Source organism: Silene latifolia, chromosome 11 (genome assembly GCF_048544455.1).
Source record: "Silene latifolia isolate original U9 population chromosome 11, ASM4854445v1, whole genome shotgun sequence".
In the NCBI taxonomy this organism is placed as follows: Eukaryota; Viridiplantae; Streptophyta; class Magnoliopsida; order Caryophyllales; family Caryophyllaceae; genus Silene; species Silene latifolia.
The window spans coordinates 160,640,765-160,659,014 of record NC_133536.1 but is presented as its reverse complement, the minus strand read 5'-3'; the positions used below and the strand labels follow the sequence as shown (position 1 = coordinate 160,659,014).

At 36.1% G+C, this 18,250-nt stretch overlaps 2 protein-coding genes across 2 annotated transcripts; one reads left to right on the top strand and one right to left on the bottom strand.

Moving 5' to 3' along the window:
* Positions 1-13,757: 13,757 nt before the first annotated feature.
* On the bottom strand, positions 13,758-14,711 carry LOC141614243 (uncharacterized). Its single transcript, XM_074433001.1, has one exon. The coding sequence runs from the start codon at positions 14,709-14,711 to the stop codon at positions 13,758-13,760; it is 954 nt and encodes a 317-aa protein (XP_074289102.1).
* Positions 14,712-16,840: 2,129 nt separating this feature from the next.
* LOC141614242 (putative calcium-binding protein CML45) lies at positions 16,841-17,239 on the top strand. Its single transcript, XM_074433000.1, has one exon. The coding sequence runs from the start codon at positions 16,841-16,843 to the stop codon at positions 17,237-17,239; it is 399 nt and encodes a 132-aa protein (XP_074289101.1).
* Positions 17,240-18,250: the final 1,011 nt, after the last annotated feature.

Below are 18,250 nucleotides of genomic sequence, written 5' to 3'. Positions count from 1 at the left end.
TCAAAACAGTAAAGACATGAATTAAAGTGAGATATTTACACCCTCAAACTTACGTATTTTGATGTTTGCGTGGTAGACGACTTTAGAGAAAAATGGTAAAAAATGGGCTACGTCTCGGTCTGTGGATTTGGGCCACCTACCGGTCCGTAGTCACGGGCCACCTGCACACCAAGCCAATCTGTGGACATGCAGCGGTCTTTTGAAAGCCACGCTCGGCGGCGTAAAAATGCTTTCGACCGGATCGTTTTAGATCGGTCGGTTTCGTCTCGGTAAGGGTCTCGAAACGATTAGTGATGTTCGGAGTCGCCACCAAGCATTTGTGGGATACTTGGAACCCGTTCGAATCCACTTTATACCTAGGTCAACCAAGGCAAAAAGCGGTGTTTGACATAGGGGCTAAAGATAAGGACTCGTCCCCCTTTTAGCATTCTATGCCTAAAATGACTCTCGTACCCCCTGGATAAGGCCATCCACTATCCAAAGGTTCTGAGTAAGGGGTGAGGGTACGTATTGGGAAGCCCTTTAATCGGACACCCAATCCCGCCCGCATTAGCGGCCTCTACTGATCGATCGTGGTTGTTTAAGTGCAAAAGTTGATAAAACGGTGTAAATGCATGAATGCACATCCAAAAGTGTTAACCTAACATGTGAGCTTTCCAAGTCGGTTTGTTAATCCAAATATCAAGCATAAGATTTCAAGTTGGATTTATGGTTGATTTGCATGTGAAAACGGAAATTAAACATCCATTTACCAAATTCGGGTTATGATGCTTAACATGATCCATTATTGAAAAAGGGTGTCAAATGACAAAGTGTAAAAACGCAAATTTGTCAATCTGATCCGTCATGTATTCGGATTAACCGTAATCCGGATTGTCCTAGACAAGTGCTAAAAATGAAGCAGAACCGTGCCAGGCAGCCCCATTGGGGCGCGAGCCTATTGGCGAGGTAAGGTCTCTGCCCAGGTTTTGAAATATGAAAGCAGAGGGCCTCTTGGGGCGCGAGCCATGGGGCGGACCAAGGGGCGTCTCCTGGTTGTTTAAAAGGTTGTTTAAAACCATTTTTTGTGATTAATGATTTGCAAATATGATTTGCATGACTCGGAATAATTACTATCATATTAGTAATATTCGTTGTCGGATTTGCAAGTTTAAAAAGCATAGTTTACAAACAAAAATGTAAAATATTTGATTTGAACTAATCATGTTATTAAGTTCATTTCATTGTAATTAGTCAAGTTAATCATCGTACTCGGATTAAACCGACATGGTATAAAGAACCAAGGATGATTTTGAATTATGACTAATATATTTACAAATGTGAACAAATGAGAAAAATGGTAAATAAAATAAAAGGGGTTTAAAATAACCTTTAATTTGTAATTAACCAATAATATCATCGAGTCACGGAATGAACCGTCATGGTATAAAGAGCCAAGGATGATTTTTGTAATGGTCAAAATATGTTTATCATAAAAATGAATTACAATGGCAAATAAAAGAAAAGAATTTCCTTTAAAATGTAATTAACCAATTAATATCACCGAGTCACGGATTAAACCGTCATGGTATATAGAACCAAGGGTAATTATGATTTGTGGCTAAAAAGTTTGTTATAAAAATGATTTGAAACATTTGAAATGGTAAAAACCGATTACAAATAAGAAATGAAATAAAGAGGAAAGACGAGAACAAACACGGTTGAGTCTGACCTGGACACCAACAAGAGGCGCGAGCCTCCCTGCATAGCAAGGAGCTCCTGTCTCAGGCCAAACTCGGTTTTGGCTCGTCTAACCTATATTTGAATCGTGTTATGCATTGTTCATGCATACAAACTCCTAAAAACAGTAAAGACATGAAATAAATGAGATATTTACACCCTCAAACTTACGTATTTTGATGTTTGCGAAGTAGACGACTTTAGAGACGGTTTTCTCGTTGTGACAAATCGCGATCAAAGAAGTTTAAAAGAGTGCCTTAAAAAAAGGATTTTGTTTTGAAAATGAGTTGAAAATATGTTAATTAAAACATGTTGATTAATGAGTTGAGTTGGTCGAATGGGTCGGTCGAATGCACGGCGACGGTACCAAACAAAATATGTAAGGCTTGTGTTTACGATCGGTAGGTCGTAAACACGTGTCGATTTTGTGACTTAGGAAGTCAGGTCTAGAAGTTTAAGGGAGAAGGAGGCGGCGGACTCTCGCGTAAGTCTCAAATGGGGGGCATTTGAGGGGTATTTATAGGGAAATGAGTGGTTGTGTGAGTTTTGAGCGACGTGGCCACCTGTGTTGCTCAAAGAGGCGCGAGCCACGTCGCTGGTCTTCAAGGTGTGTTGTCGCTTTCACACAAACGCAATCATGATTTGTTCTATCCTAGGTTTTGTAGTCATATGTTTGGTACTTGACCAAACATAAATCCGGGAAAACTTAAGGTAGAAGGTTTGAAATGTTTTGTTTTTGGTGGTTGACTCGGTTTGACTCGTTGTTGGAGTCGGGATTTGAATTTTTGAGTCGGTTTTTGGTCCGGTGTCGGTTTTGACTCTAGTTAGTGTCATTGCGACCCTGTCGTCGTGCATTAAACACTCCAGGTATTTTTGAAATATTTTGAAATGTCTTATTTTCGAAATCGTTTTAAGTTTTCCGACGTATAGTTGTACACAAACCGTCGATGAAACACCGCGATTCCAAAACATGTTGTAGTCCGATAATCATCGGGTGTTTGTTGGAGTCTCAGCAGATACTGGGTATCTACAGAGCCCCCACTTTGACTGAGGCTTGGACAGGGCGAAAGTCAAAGTAGAGCCCCCAGGTCAATCGAAGATTACAACCTGGAGACCCAAGCGACGTCAAGGCGGCTCGAAAGGATTCGGGCCAAGGATCTGCCGTCGGGAAGGGCGACGCCGAGACGACTCGAGGGTACGAATCAAGGACCTGTCGTCGGGAACAGTTTAAAGTCTGTTGACTATCCGTGCGGGTCGTTTAAATTCCTTTAGACTACGTATGAAGCCTCGCCAGCCATAAGAAGGAGTCAGACCTGAGGCATCTTCGGATATGTCCTTGCGCGTTTGCGGACAAAGGCTCGCCAGCTGTGACAAGGAGTTGTACCCGAGGCATCTTCGGGATTTGTCCTTGGGTGTATGCGTAGTAAGGCTCACCAGCCATGGTGCGTAGTAAGGCTCGCCAGCCATGGCGCGTATTATGGCTCGCCAGCCATGGTGCGTAGTAAGGCTCGCCAGCCATGGCGCGTAGTAAGGCTCGCCAGCCATGGCGCGTAGCAAGGCTCGCCAGTCATGGCGGTCGGTTAATGGACTGTGAGAATAGCCGCGTCAAATGGGCTAGTTTTGAAAGTAGCGAACTAGTGACGCCGCCGTGAAAATAGTGAATTTTGAATTTCACTAACAATGTTGTTGAAATAAGCGGGTTCCGCGAGGAAGCCCCCTGTTGACATTTGAAGGAATAGTGAATTTGAACTTCCACTACTCGTTTGTTTGAATTTGCAGTGGCGGCTTTGGTCGCCGTTTGTTTGAATTTTGAAGGAAATAGAAAATTTTAAATTTGCTATCACGTTTGGAGTGACGGTTTATGTGCCGTCGTTGATAAGAAGTTGTAAAATTAGCTAATGGGGTTTTATAAGACACATTTTATATTAATAAAATGGTATAATATTACTTAATAGTTAAGTAGATATTATTTGTTAATTTGTGTTATTTAAATGTTAAATAATTAAATTAATATTTAACTATATATGATAATTAAATACTGGATTTATAAGCATTTGTGAGACAAATGTCGAAAATCGAAATGGACCCAAAATTTCTTAAATGTGCCACCTAAATGGTATGTTGATGGTCAACATGTGGTTAGGTGTAACCCTGGTCAACATGTGGTTAGGTGTAACCCACTAACAATTGTGTTCATTTCTTTACATTTCTTTGTCTATAAATACCCCAACACACACAGTCTAAGTGTTGAAAAATTTCTTCATCCTTTTCTCTATAATCATTTGATCAAAAAGTTGATCACATCATCATATATCTCAAAATAATAATACAAGAACTAATATTATTAGAGTAATAATATTACATATTACAAGGTTTACTACTACCATTATCTAGTAAGTAATCTAGTAGTATTTTGGGATAGTCTTGGGTGCATCCAAAGGAGATCACCTAGGTTGGTGATTTGGGTATTGGAGGATTATCTACATAATATAAGCTTAAGAACAACATCAAGGAAGGATTCTTTGAGTTGTGCCCAAATATTTCCAATAGCAATGTAAGGAACTTCATCTTTTATGGTTTTATACCATCTTTTATGTTGTTTACATTTGCATGCATCTAGATTTAGACCATCCTATGAAATTAGGTAGTAATTTTAATATCATTAGAAGAGTCTAATGAGGGTCTAAATACTAACAAAATGTAACCATAATAACAATCCTTAATTGGTGTTTAAAATGTCAACAATTAAGTGAGAAATGTGACCACTCTAAAAGATGGTATGCAGGATTTGAAAGATTGTTATAGTGACAACATTTATGCATGAACGTGGTGACATAAGACAATAGATGACAATGTAACAATGTTAGCTTATGTTGTTACACACTAAATGGTAACATTGTGACACATTCTCCTTTTTATGCATTTTCAGGTGATAAAATTTTAACACAAACAAATATATATGTGACCATATTTATGAAAAGATGTTATGCAGGATTTGAAAGAATGTTATAGTGGCAACATTCGCAGCTTTTATTCCAAGTAAATACCCTGAAAGATTAGTACCTATGACAAGAGCAACCAAATTTGCAACTTCGATTAAAATGGTAACATTGTACGCTAAAATGGTAACATAATATGACTGACTGTATAAACTTTTCAAACCAAATTTGCATCTTATACCGTTGAATTCTTTGCACTCTTCCTCGCCTCTCCATCTTTTCACCGTGGTTTCAAATATCCCAAAGAACGCAGGAAGTGGTCTTTGAAGCTTGAAAACCCATCGCATGGTTTGTACTCTCGCTAAATATGGTCACAATGAACGCTAAAATGGTAACATTTATGACTGACTATATACACATATATGTTTATCTTCATATTCATCAATAATCTTCATCTAAAATTGAATCAACAACAACACCCATGCTCCAAATATCTAAAATATTGCTCTAAAATCTCATCAACAAAGACAACAACTTAAAGAAGAAATAACAAACCTTACTCATCAACATCGTCACAAAATCACCGTCATTACCATCAACCATTATTTGTGCAATTTTAGATGTAGATTTGGAAAGCAAATGGTTTGTTTGTTATTGTTTAAATTTTATATGAAGGATATTAGATGAAGATGAAAATGAATATTTGGAGGTTGAGCATTTTTGAACAAAGAAAACATGTTACAATAAGGAAGAAAGATTGGGGAAACATGAGAAGGAAAGAAAACAAACCTTTATTCATCAATATCGTCACAAATTCATCGTCATTACTGTCTACCACTACACAATCCTCGTTCTCAATATGATCAATATGATCGTCTAAAACCGTCTCTAAAACCAAGCTCCCATGTTCCTTTGACATTTTTTTTACTGAATAGTATTTGTTCAATTTTAGATGTAGATTGTTGTTTAAATTTTACATGGAAGATCTTAGATGAAGATGAAGATAAATATTTGGAGGTTGAACATTTTTTAACAAAAAAAGCACGCTGATGGAGGAAGTGACTCACGTTAAAATGAAAGGTGATATGTTGGGGTAGGGGTTGTACTTTGACAATAAAATAATACTCTACCAACAAACCTGTATACAATAAACAATAAGCCTATAAACAATAATCATTAAACAACTCAACCCACTTGCACTTGACCCGCCCCATTTCCTACGGATACATCACTATTCGGTCCGTCTCTCCCTTGTAACGGATATAGACCATCTTCAATGAGAATTTGTGAACTAAAATAGGAAAGTAAAAACGGACCCATCAACATTCGTAGCACCAGCACCAAATTTACGTAGCAAGCAACCAAGCACAGAAGTCAGCTCATGCATCAGTTACACACGTCAGCTCATGCATCAGTTATACATGTTGGTGCACCTGCGCAACAGATGGGAGTAAGAAGACTGCTCCTGTACAGAAGGTGTGGAGGCCAAAGGTGGTTCAACCTGTTGTACAACCTGTTGCGCAGGTGCACCAACATCAGAGGCAGATTAGTGTTGAGGGGCCTCTTCCCACATTTGATCCTGCTTCTGTGGTCACTCCCATGCCTTATCAGGGGACAGTCCTTAACTCTATTACACCATCCAGATTCTTACAGAGAAGAGGAGCAGGAGGAGTTCAGAGTGGTCCGTCCTTCTTGGAAGCTGTTAACAATTCATTAAGGAGGAACATTCTGAACAGTCTTGGGAAGGGAAGGTTTTCTCTAAATAGTCAACATGGGTAGTATAGGCTTTTGGAATGTTCGAGGCCTGAATAAAATCAATAAGCAAGGTGATATTAGAAGATTCTTGCATCTTAATAATGTTGGTTTATTTGGTTTAGTTGAGACTAGAGTTAGAACTATTAATATCAATAAAGTTCAACAGAATTTAGGGAATAAATGGCAGTTTATTGTGAACAATGATATCAAGGAAAAAGGTAGAATTTGGGTGATGTGGGATCCTAGTCAGTTTGCTGTTGTGTTGATTGGCAAGGAATTGCAAGTGATTCATGTGAGAGTAACACATTTGACTTCTGGTTTTACCTGGGTCAATTCCATGATTTATGGTTGCAATAAGGACCAGGAAAGGAAAGCTTTATGGACCTCTCTTTTACAGATTAGAGTTACTTTGTCTGAACCATGGCTCATCATGGGGGATTTTAATAATGTACTTCACTTTGATGAGAGGATTGGGTCTACTGTCTCCATGGCTGAAGTTCATGAGTTTCAAGATTGTGTAGATAGGTGTGGTCTGTATGATCTTGTGACTTCTGGTGCCTTCTTTACATGGAATAACAAACAGGAGGGTAATGCTAGAGTTTTTAGTCGTATTGATAGAGTAATGGCTAATGACTTGTGGATTCTTAATGGACCTGCTGGCACCATCAATTTTTTGCCAGAAGGCTTATATGATCACAGCCCTTGCCTTATTGAGCTTTGGAATGACTGTACCCGGAGGAAAGCTAGTTTTAAGTACTTCAACATGTGGGGGAAACATGATAATTTCCTGAATATTGTTCAGCAGACCTGGAGTCAGCAGGTGCAGGGATGTAGGCAGTTTCAGGTTGTTAAGAAATTGAAATGGTTGAAAGCCCCTTTGAAAGTTCTGAATAAGGAAGGCTATGGGGACATTGTTAATGCTGCACAAGTAGCTGGTATGGTGCTAGCAGAAGTTCAAGCTAGGCTTCATCTGACTCCAACTGATTCTATGGTGCAAGCTGAGGAGAGAATTGCTGCTAAAGCATATCAGGAACTTGATATGGCAAAAAAATATGTATTTAGCACAGAAAGCAAAGGTTCTGTGGATGAACTGTTCTGATGAGAACACTCATTACTTTCATAGTCACATCAAGGCCAGAAGGTCTCTCAATAAAGTCCTTCACATTAAAGATAAGTCTGGACGTTTGTGTTCTGAACCTGAATCTATTGAGCAAGCATTCCTAGAATATTATGTTGATTTGTTGGGTACCTCAAAAACTGTTACAAAGGTTAATTATGGAGTTGTTCGTTATGGGAAGGTGGTTTCTCAGGCACAGGCTACTGAGATGTGCAGGCCTGTCACTAAGGAGGAAGTAAAAACTGCTATTTTTTCTATTCCTATTGAGAAAGCCCCTGGGCCAGATGGTTATTCATCTGGTTTCTTTAAGGATAGCTTTAGTGTTATTGGTGAGGATGTGTGTATTGCTGTTCAGGAGTTTTTTAGCAGTGGACAACTTTTGCAGCAAATCAATACAACAGTGCTCACTCTAATCCCTAAGAAGGAGTCTCCTGGGTCTGTCCTTGATTTTAGGCCCATTGCCTGTTGCAATGTGCTATATAAAAGTATCTCTAAAGTTATTTGCAATAGGTTGGCTGGTACTTTAGCTGATATTGTGAGTCTTAATCAGAGTGCCTTCCTCCAAGGTCGAGATATTGTTTACAATATCATGATTTGTCAGGATTTGGTTAGGCTCTACAATAGGAAGCATTGTTCCCCCAGGCTCTTGATGAAGATAGATTTGAGAAAAGCTTATGATTCAATAGAGTGGGAGTTTATTGAAGATATGTTGTATGCTCTCAAGTTCTCTGATCAAATGGTGAAGTGGATAATGCAATGTGTTGTCTCCACTTCTTACTCTATTTCTCTTAATGGTGCTCAGTTTGGTTATTTTAAAGGTAGGAGGGGGCTTAGGCAGGGTGATCCAATGTCACCTCTTTTGTTCACTCTATGTTTAGAATACCTTACCAGAATCCTTAATGTGGTCACTCAAAGGTGTGATTTCAAGTTTCATCCATTATGTAGAGCTATGAGTCTCTGCCATTTAGCCTTTGCTGATGATTTGTTGCTCTTCTGTAAGGGGGAGAGGAGCTCTGTCAAAGTGCTTATGAGAGCTCTTCTCTCTTTCTCTGAAGCATCTGGGTTAACTATGAACAATGAAAAGTCTGAAACCTACATGAATGGAGTGTCTCCTCTGGAAGCTGCAGATATACTACAGTTAACTGGATTCCAGGTAGGTCATTTCCCTTTCAAGTACCTTGGGATTTCCATCTCCTATAAGAGGCTTTCTAATGCTGAGTGTAATGTTCTAGTGGATAGAATAGTGGCGAGGATTAGGAGTTGGGGAGCTAAGAAATTGAGTTATGCAGGGAGACTAGTATTGGTGCGAACTGTTCTTTCTCAGTTGCATAGCTACTGGGCCAGAATATTTTTGCTGCCCATGGGGGTTATTAGTAGAGTGAATGCTGTTTGTAGGAACTACTTGTGGTCTGGCACTGATGATTACCACAAAGCCCCTGCAGTGGCTTGGGACTCTTGTTGTCTTCCTAGAGATAGAGGTGGTTTGGGCATACTACATTGTCAACTATGGAACATTGCTGTACTTGGCAAGTATTCATGGTGGATTGCCCAAAAGAAGGATAGTTTATGGGTAAAGTGGGTTCATCACATATATATGAAACAAGCTGATTGGTGGACTTATCATCCCTCTTCTAATTCTAGCTGGACTTGGCGCCAGATTTGCAAAGTCAGGGATACTTTGCATTCAGGTTTTACTCTCAATGGTTGGATGAATGTGGTCTATTCCACGCATGCAGTTTACTTATGGCTGATCAGGGAGCATGTTACTGTCTCCTGGGTGCCACTGGTATGGAACAGGCTGTGTATGCCTAAAGTTAATTTTATCTGCTGGTTGTATGTACTGCACATGCTTATGACAAAAGATCGTCTGCTAAGGCATGGTGTTATTGTTTCTGATCTGTGTGATCTTTGTGGGAGCGCTCAGGAAGATCATTCCCACTTGTTCTTTGATTGTAGTTACAGCCAGAGATGCTTGACATTGCTGAATCAATGGCTAGGCATTGACTGGACTGGGGACTTTAGTAATTGGATCCTAACATGGCGATGTAGATCTTTGTTGAGGAAGAAAGTTATTATGGCTGCTATGGCCTCGCTGATCTATTGTATCTGGCAGAATCGAAACACAGCGAGAGTTGAGGGTGTTATTCAACATCCTAATGCAATATTGAAATGGATTAAAAGTAGCCTGCAGGGGCGTTTTAACCAGGTGAAGGAGAGCACTAGACTTAATAAGTCTTGGATAGATAGACTAGAACTTGTTTGACCTAGCAAATAGTGTTGGTGATATAATGTAAGGAACTGATTGTATGTTTGCTATCTTTTAATTAATGAGAATTCACATTTCACCAAAAAAAAAAAAAAAGATTTAGCTTTTCCATCTTGCTTTGTTTTTTGCCCATCCTTCATTTATTTCCTATCCTTTAATCAAACTTTGACATACCAATGCGACCTACGAGTAACATACTAACACTTTTTAAATAAAGTTCATGATGACAACTAAACACAATAAAAAGAATTATTACCGCTATTGAGAGTCTTATGTGAATACCCTTTCAATTTCTTAAGATAAATTAATATGAGGATCTTTTAAAGTACATTTCACTCCAATGGCGCTTTAACCAGCAACTTGGATAACGACGGATCAATCGATCTCCAACAATATTTAGCTAACTGATCCAAAAATGGAAGTGTTTAAAAATTCATTAATTTATTTCCTAGTTTAATTATCTCCTTTCTCAGTTTTTAGGAAGTTACTTATTTCTGTTTTCTGTTATTTTTTTTCCTAAAGTTAGTTTTCTTATTGTACAAGAATAATATCTCCTAAAGGTACTAGGGTTAGATGATTGTAAGCCTATATAAGGCATAGGGTGTGCTACGTTTTAGACATCAATTGAGAATTAATAAAAGTAAAAGTCGTTGCTTTATTTGGTGTTTACAGTTCTGTAAACCCTAGGATCGACGCGTTTCGTTCCATCCTCGTTATTGTTTGACGCGTTTCAGACATTAACACGATTGATAGCAATAAGTCTTGCGACTCAATCACCATTGTTCGAATTATAGGTCTAATTCGAGCAAATATCCCATTGTTTCAAGATCTTGACAGGTTTTCAAACAAATATCCTTTTATCATTATTGTTCTTTATTCTATTAAACCGCTTCCGCTCAACTTTCGTATCACTAACAATGCTTGATTAAATTCTTCATATTTTCGATTCCAAGTCTAACCAAGCCATTGGGTTGGCTTAGAAAAGTCTACTACATTAGCTAACATCAGTATTTTTGTTTTGTAAAGATTTATATTGGAACAGAAAAGAGCATGAGCTGCTTCGACCTATGAAAAGTTAAAAGCTAGATTTATTTGTTAAATTATAATGAACTATTCATTTATAAGAAAAAATTATCTGGGAGAACAATTGGCTTTAAGCTTTTATACAACTCAAATTTATTAGTCCCTTTTTGTGTAATTTAGTCATCAATTTCTAACTTAATACTAAATTTGGAAGGTACTAAACGAGGGTTGTATTTATCATTACCCTTAAAAATATTAAAACTTCGAAACTGTCACCTCTTATTCTACTAGCGATAACTGTTTAGCTTATTCCGAATAAGTTTGCACTGTTTGGAAATCCAACGCCGTCATGAACAACGATCAACCCCATTTCGAATCAGTTGATTTAAGTGCTTTAGATCACTTATACAGGCCCTGTTCTTTTGGACTGAAACGAATCTGATCTGAACTGAACTAAACTTATAGGATCTAAACTGAACTTATAGGATCTGAACTGATCTGAACTTATAGGATCTGAACTGAACTGAACTTATAGGATCTGAACTGAACTAAACTTATAGGATCTAAACTGAACTTATAGGATCTGAACTGATCTGAACTTATAGGATCTGAACTGAACTGAATTTATAGGATCTGAACTGAACTTATAGGATCTGAACCGAACTGAACTTATAGGATATGAACTGAACTAAACTAAACTTATAGGAGCCGAACTTAGCTTAATTTTATTTTATTTTATTTAACTTAACTATTATTATTATTATTATTATTATTATTATTATTATTATTATTATTATTATTATTATTATTATTATTATTATTATTATTATTATTATTATTATTATTATTATTATTATTATTATTATTATTATTATTATTATTATTATTATTATTATTATTATTATTATTATTATTATTATTATTATTATTATTATTATTATTATTATTACTACTTGCCAAGAGAGAACATTGATAAAAAAAAAATTATAGTCTAAAACACAAGGTAAAATAATAACATTTTTCCGCTTTATATGCATTGGTATGTTCATACTTCATACATTATACTACGATTACATTACGATAACAAATAAATCACATATTATATCTTTTTTTCTAACCATTTTTTTCCATATTATCATAATCCTCATCACTTTCATCTTCACTATCACTCTCAACAACGGATCCATTGCCTCGCCAAATATTTTTGACTATGTTGTTTCGTACCTACTACACGGCCTTATTCCGCTTTTTATCAAACATGCCCAAATCTATTGTGACGCTGAAATTATTAATGAGAGGAGTGCTTTTTTTTTTTAAAATAATAATGTATGTATCGAATAATTAATGTCAAATGTTTTTGTATCGGTCTTTAAAAATAATACTCTGTATATAGCTTTTCTGAACTAAATTTATAAGATCTGAATTTTTTCGAATCGAACTTATAGGATCGAATCGAACTACGAACTTATAGGATCTCGAATCAACTTATTGGATCCGAATCAACTTATAGGATCGAATCGAATCGAACTTATAGGATCCGAATCAACTTATAGGATTCGAATCGAATCAACTTATAGGATTCGAATCGAATCAACTTATAGGATCGAATCGAATCGAATCAACTTATAGGATTTGAAGTGAATTGAAATTAAGTGACTTTAAGTCCAAAAGAACAGGGTCTTATACATTATGTCATTTTGTTCATCGTGCCTATGAATGCGTGTGCTAGAAAAAAAAAGAAAGCAATTAATTTGATAATGGAGGAAACAAGATGAGCTAGAAAACGCGTCTAGGCAGCTAGATAGTAATTATCATGTATACTTGGTACGACCAATATATATATTATGGGTACGATCTGTGTCGACTGTCAACTAAACAATATAGAGATTACAGAAATGAAATAATAATTAAATGAACAATTACGTTAAATGTTACGTTATCAAAGGAAAGTGTTAGGAAGCTAACATGAATATGCATATGCGATGTTAATCACTAAATCACTGACACTAGCTACGTACTTAAAGGGAGGACTTAACCCATATAAGTCAATCTGAATTATCTCTGTTACTTGTCATTTTCATTTCTTGTCAACGGTCTACATATTATACTGAAATGATTTAATGATCATTACTTTAAAATAATAAATAGTAATGGTAAAAAAAAATAATATATTAAAATTAATCTATTAGAGATAATAGATCATCTATTACTTTTGAATTAATGGAGTAAGTTCTAGCTTGATAATTATTATTGGTTACTAATCTTTGACAAGATAATAATTTGCTTAGTTGTATTTGCACTTTGCATGTAAGGACAACATGCGTATTCGGATATCCACCTAATGTAGTATCTTGTACTCCGTATCATGCAATCACATTGTGTTTGACCAAGGACTTTACCTTTTTATCTCCTTACGTCGTTAGTCTTTTTGGACTTTTGGTAGTAGTTTCACAACGACTGAGTGGTTCAAAGTAAACAGGTCCTTTGGACTCTGGTTCAAAGTAAACAGTTACTTTATTTATTTGCTTATTTTTTAATTCTTTCATCCCATTTATTTCTATACATTTATTAAATATATGTTAGTTGTATTTTAATCAAATGTATAGAACTGACTATAATCAAGGAAGTATATTTCTGTAATGTATAAACTAGGATAGATCACGCGCAAAAACGCGGTTTTTTTAGATCACTTTGTATAGATCTTAACAATTAAATTAGTTGTATTTAACTGTAAAATTAACAATTTTAAATGTGAAGTATTAGGAGGTAGAAAGAAAATTTCAACATTTTTAGCCTTAATACAATTAACAGTTTATGTTTATGTGAGACTTTTTTTTCTAGAAAAGTTTTTTTGCTAAAATGTAAGCTTTCCATTAATTATCAAAGCAATATACACATAGTCCATTTTCCAAACAGTACAATTTTGTAGATGCTAATATTACATTAATTGCACCCTATTCAACCAAATTTCATCTCTGAGAGAGACCAAATTTGATTTACAAACACTAACACGACTTCTTAAGACACTCTTGATGTGAGCAACCAAGTGTTCAGGCCTAGCAACTCTACCATTTAGACGTGCCTCATTCCTCTGCATCCAAGTCACATACCAGCAGGCTATAATGGCAGCATTATTCACAGCCTTTCTCAACCTGCTCCATCTCCTCCGAGCTATGCTCTGAATCCAATCATGCTGTCCAATAGGAGAACCTAAGCCATCCAAGACAGAATGAACTAACCTCTGAGTGAAGCTGCATTCCTGAAACAGATGGTTATGAGTTTCTCTCTGAAGGTGACACACACAGCAAAGATCATCAGAGCTACCGCTAATTGATACTGACTTGTCCTTCAAAGAAGATAGCGCATTACTACTCACCAGCCAGGCCACAAATGCATGCTTAGGCAAGACTAGTGAGTGCCAAACTGACCTAAACCAGGACACCTCTGGTCTAGGTTGTCTAATCCAGTTGTAGCAACTCTTGATAGTATACTCCCCATTACCAATACACCATTCATTAGATACAAACCCATCCTTAATGAGATCCCTGACCTTACAAATCTTCTTCCAATGCCAACTGGCATCAGAGGAAGGGTTATGATGCAACCAGTCCCCATTTTTTATGTAGATATGGTGTACCCATCTGACCCACAACTTGTCTGGTTTAACAGCCAACCACCAAACAAGTTTACCTATAGTTGCTACATTCCAAACATGACTCTCTTTCAGTCCCAATCCACTTTCCCTTTTTGGGACACAAACCTTATTCCAGGCCAATCTAGGAACACTACTATACTCAGCATGACCCTCCCAAAGAAAATTTCTGCAGATGGCATCTACTCTACTCAGAACACCCTTTGGTAAAACAAAGATAGAGGCCCAGTACCTATGCATAGTAGCCAAAACAGATTCCACCAAGGTCAACCTTCCAGCATAAGAAAGTTTCTTTGCCCCCAAGCATCTAATCCTCTCTACTATTTTATCAATCAACACAAAGACAATCGATTTCTTGATCTCCCAGTGAGAATTGGCACACCCACGTATTTGAATGGAAGTCGCCCTTCACTAAACCCAGAGATTGAAAGAATTTCCTTCTTTAAAGAATTAGGAACTCCATTAAAATAGACTTGGACTTGGTAGAGTTCATTTTCAAACCGGATGCCAAGGAAAAAGAAGAGAAAGCTCGAGTAAAACCATCATTGAAGCAAAGATCTCCCTTACGTAACATTAGTAAATCATCCGCAAACATCGGATGTGAAAGCTTCAATTGTTTACAAAGAGGATGATAATGAAACTTTAACTTTCCGTGGCACAAAGTTAAAATCCTCGCTCGGATATTCCATACACAAGGTAAAGAGAAGAGGTGACATGGGATCACCCTGTCTCAATCCCTTTTTGCCCTTGAAGAAGCCAAAAGTGTCACCATTTAGAGAAATAGAATATGAAGCACTCCCAACACATTCCATGATCAGCTCCCTGAAGTGCTTAGGGAACTTGAAGGCTTCCAGCAACTCATCTAAGAAAGTCCAACTACATAAACTAATTTAACAATCTGAGTAAAATTTGTATATATTTACTTATATGAAGAAATTGTTTAATAATATGAATCAAAATATTAAGCTCAATTATGAAAGTTTTATTATTTGAGAAGATATTCAAATACATTATATATATACTCATAGAATAACTTCCTAAATTAAGACCCAACTTATAGATAAAGCATTTTAGGCGGGAAAATTCTAAACTTTTTCTAATCATTTAGTAAATAGGGGATGTTTTGAAACAATGAATTGATTTCATTTTAATTGTAGAAATTAAAATATTTTAATTCAATTTCAAAAATTCGTTTTGAAAACCCATGGAAATGAAATTGGGCAGACGATATGGGTCAAGCTCATTTTAGACATTTTGGGCTATGTGATATATCAAAACGACTATATTTTCTACTACGATTTTAAGAAAGTTAAAATTATTGTACATTAAAAAATATCAATCAAAATCAAATTCAAATTCATTTGACCAACAGTACCAAATCGGGGTACTTCATTATACACTCCATATTAAAATGTCATTGATTTTATATGAATCTTGACTTTGTCATAGCTTAATTCACGAGTGAAAAATAGTTCTAAGTCAACAACATAGGATTAAAAACACTGCCCTAACAAATTTCATAGGTACATATAATAGTTTAATTCACATAATTAATAGAATTGTATAGACAGGTAGCTAGGTACATAATAATATAGTCAAATAAGTAAAAAATAAAAAAGTTACGCTATATGTTTATGGTCAATTGACCTATATTTGAGTTTAAAAAAGGAGTTTTGTGCATGTTTTAACTCAATATTGAGTTACAAAAATACTCTCTCATTCCAATTATTTGTTTACCTTTTATTAGTTGTAAAAAGTATTTTAATAAAAGGTAAATAAATGATAAAAACAGTGGGAGTAGGAAACAATTCTAGGAAAATGAAAGGGCGCCACCGGGTGACACCCAATTTGGGCGCCACCCTCTCACATGAGGTGAGTGCGGGCCCCTTCAATTAAGAATGTTTGTGAGAGGGTGGCACCCAATTTGGACGTCACCCGGTGGCGCCCTATCACTATCCTTCTTTCTACCTATACTAGACAACGTAAAAAACAAACAAAAGTAAAATAATAAGGATAGTATCCCCAATAATTTGAGCATGAAATGGGCATGCTTTTCATAAGAAATTGTTAGGAAACATTCTAGGCTGGCTAGCTAGCTACCATCTTTCCCCACTATATATATAAATGAAGCTCCAAGCTAAGTTAAACCAAATTCAACTCTTGCACTCTTCTTTGCTACCATTGTTAATTCAATTATATTTCTCTCTTTTTTCATCAAAATGTTTGGCATTAGAAATCTATACAGGTTGGTAATGGGCAATGTAGCTCATCCCTTAAGTGTAGTCCCTCATGCAAACACACTAAACTCTATTCCCAATCCTACCCTTATGGTCCCATGCAAAACCAACCTACCACATTCCCATGACTCAATGGCAAACGCGTTAATCGCGGTGTTTGGCATGGACAAAGATGGAAGAATAGCCAAGGAGAAGGCATGTAATGTTGTAAAACAACTAGGGTTAGTCAAGGAAGAAGAAGGAGAATCGCGATTCGATATCCTTGAGGAGGAGCTTGAGGTTAAGGAGGTACTTAAGGATCTTGAGGTGGAAGAAAAGAATGAAAAGGAACAACTTCTTAAACAAGCTTTCATGGTGTTTGATGAAGATAATGATGGTTACATTGATGCAAAGGAGATTAAGAGGATATTTGTATGTTTAGGGTTAGATAATGGTTGGGATATGATTGAAATTGAGAAGATGATTAAAGCGGTTGATCTCAACCTTGATGGAAAAGTTGATTTTCATGAGTTTGAGTTAATGATGGAATAATAATGAATTGTTGTATTATAAGCATTCTTTAATCTGTTTTATATTTCAATCTATACATGTAATTGCAATTGAAATGGGTATACATGAAGAAATATATGCCTTAAATTTTTACACAACCCCCGTAAAAAGATTTGTTACATATTGAAAATTTGTAGGTGAATAAGTATGATACGGAGTACATGAATAATGAATTTAATCTGTTAATCGTTCTGTAACATCTTTATTTTGTGCGATATGCTCATTTCTGAAATTAAAGTTTTAAGTTCAATTACAACGATAATTTTATAACAACTTTCGTCTCATAATAAATTATTCACAATGCTCCTCAAGATCATTTCCTAGATAGCAGACTAGTGACAATCTCTAGAACTAAATCTGTATTTGCTCATCGTACAATTTAAATGAAACTACAATAGTTTTTTGGTGACTAGGATTAGAAATATTCTCAAGTCCTCTCTAGAAGGACCGTCCTCCTTACACCTAAAAGCAATCCATCAAATAGAAATATAGAATATTATAAAAAAATTTAGGTGTAAGGAGCACGATCCTCTTGGAGGACACAAAATTTTTACCTAGGGTTAAATGCAGGAACATGCTATAATATGATCGTTAGTATTGACTATTGAGCTTCCTTGTACATGTATGTAACTTTCTCAATATATTAAATGATGGAGTAATGTGGAATGACGGGCACTTTCGTTTGAAGATTCAGACACCACTTTTCAAAATTTGAAGTTTTAAACCGGGATATGTAATCCTTTTATTATGATTAAATATAATTACAATTGTTCAGTCATTAGTGTTGCAGTTTATGATAATTTGTTTTTTAATAATGATCACATTTGACTATAAACTGATTACAAAATTCCGTCTTATTATTTCAGATCAAAATTGTCTGTCCGAAGCAAGGCCAACTGATCTCAATATACTTTGCGTATGTGATATGTTGTACAGGTAGTAAGAGGTTCAGCAACGCATGTGAGATATTTAGGGATCATGCTGCAAATGCTG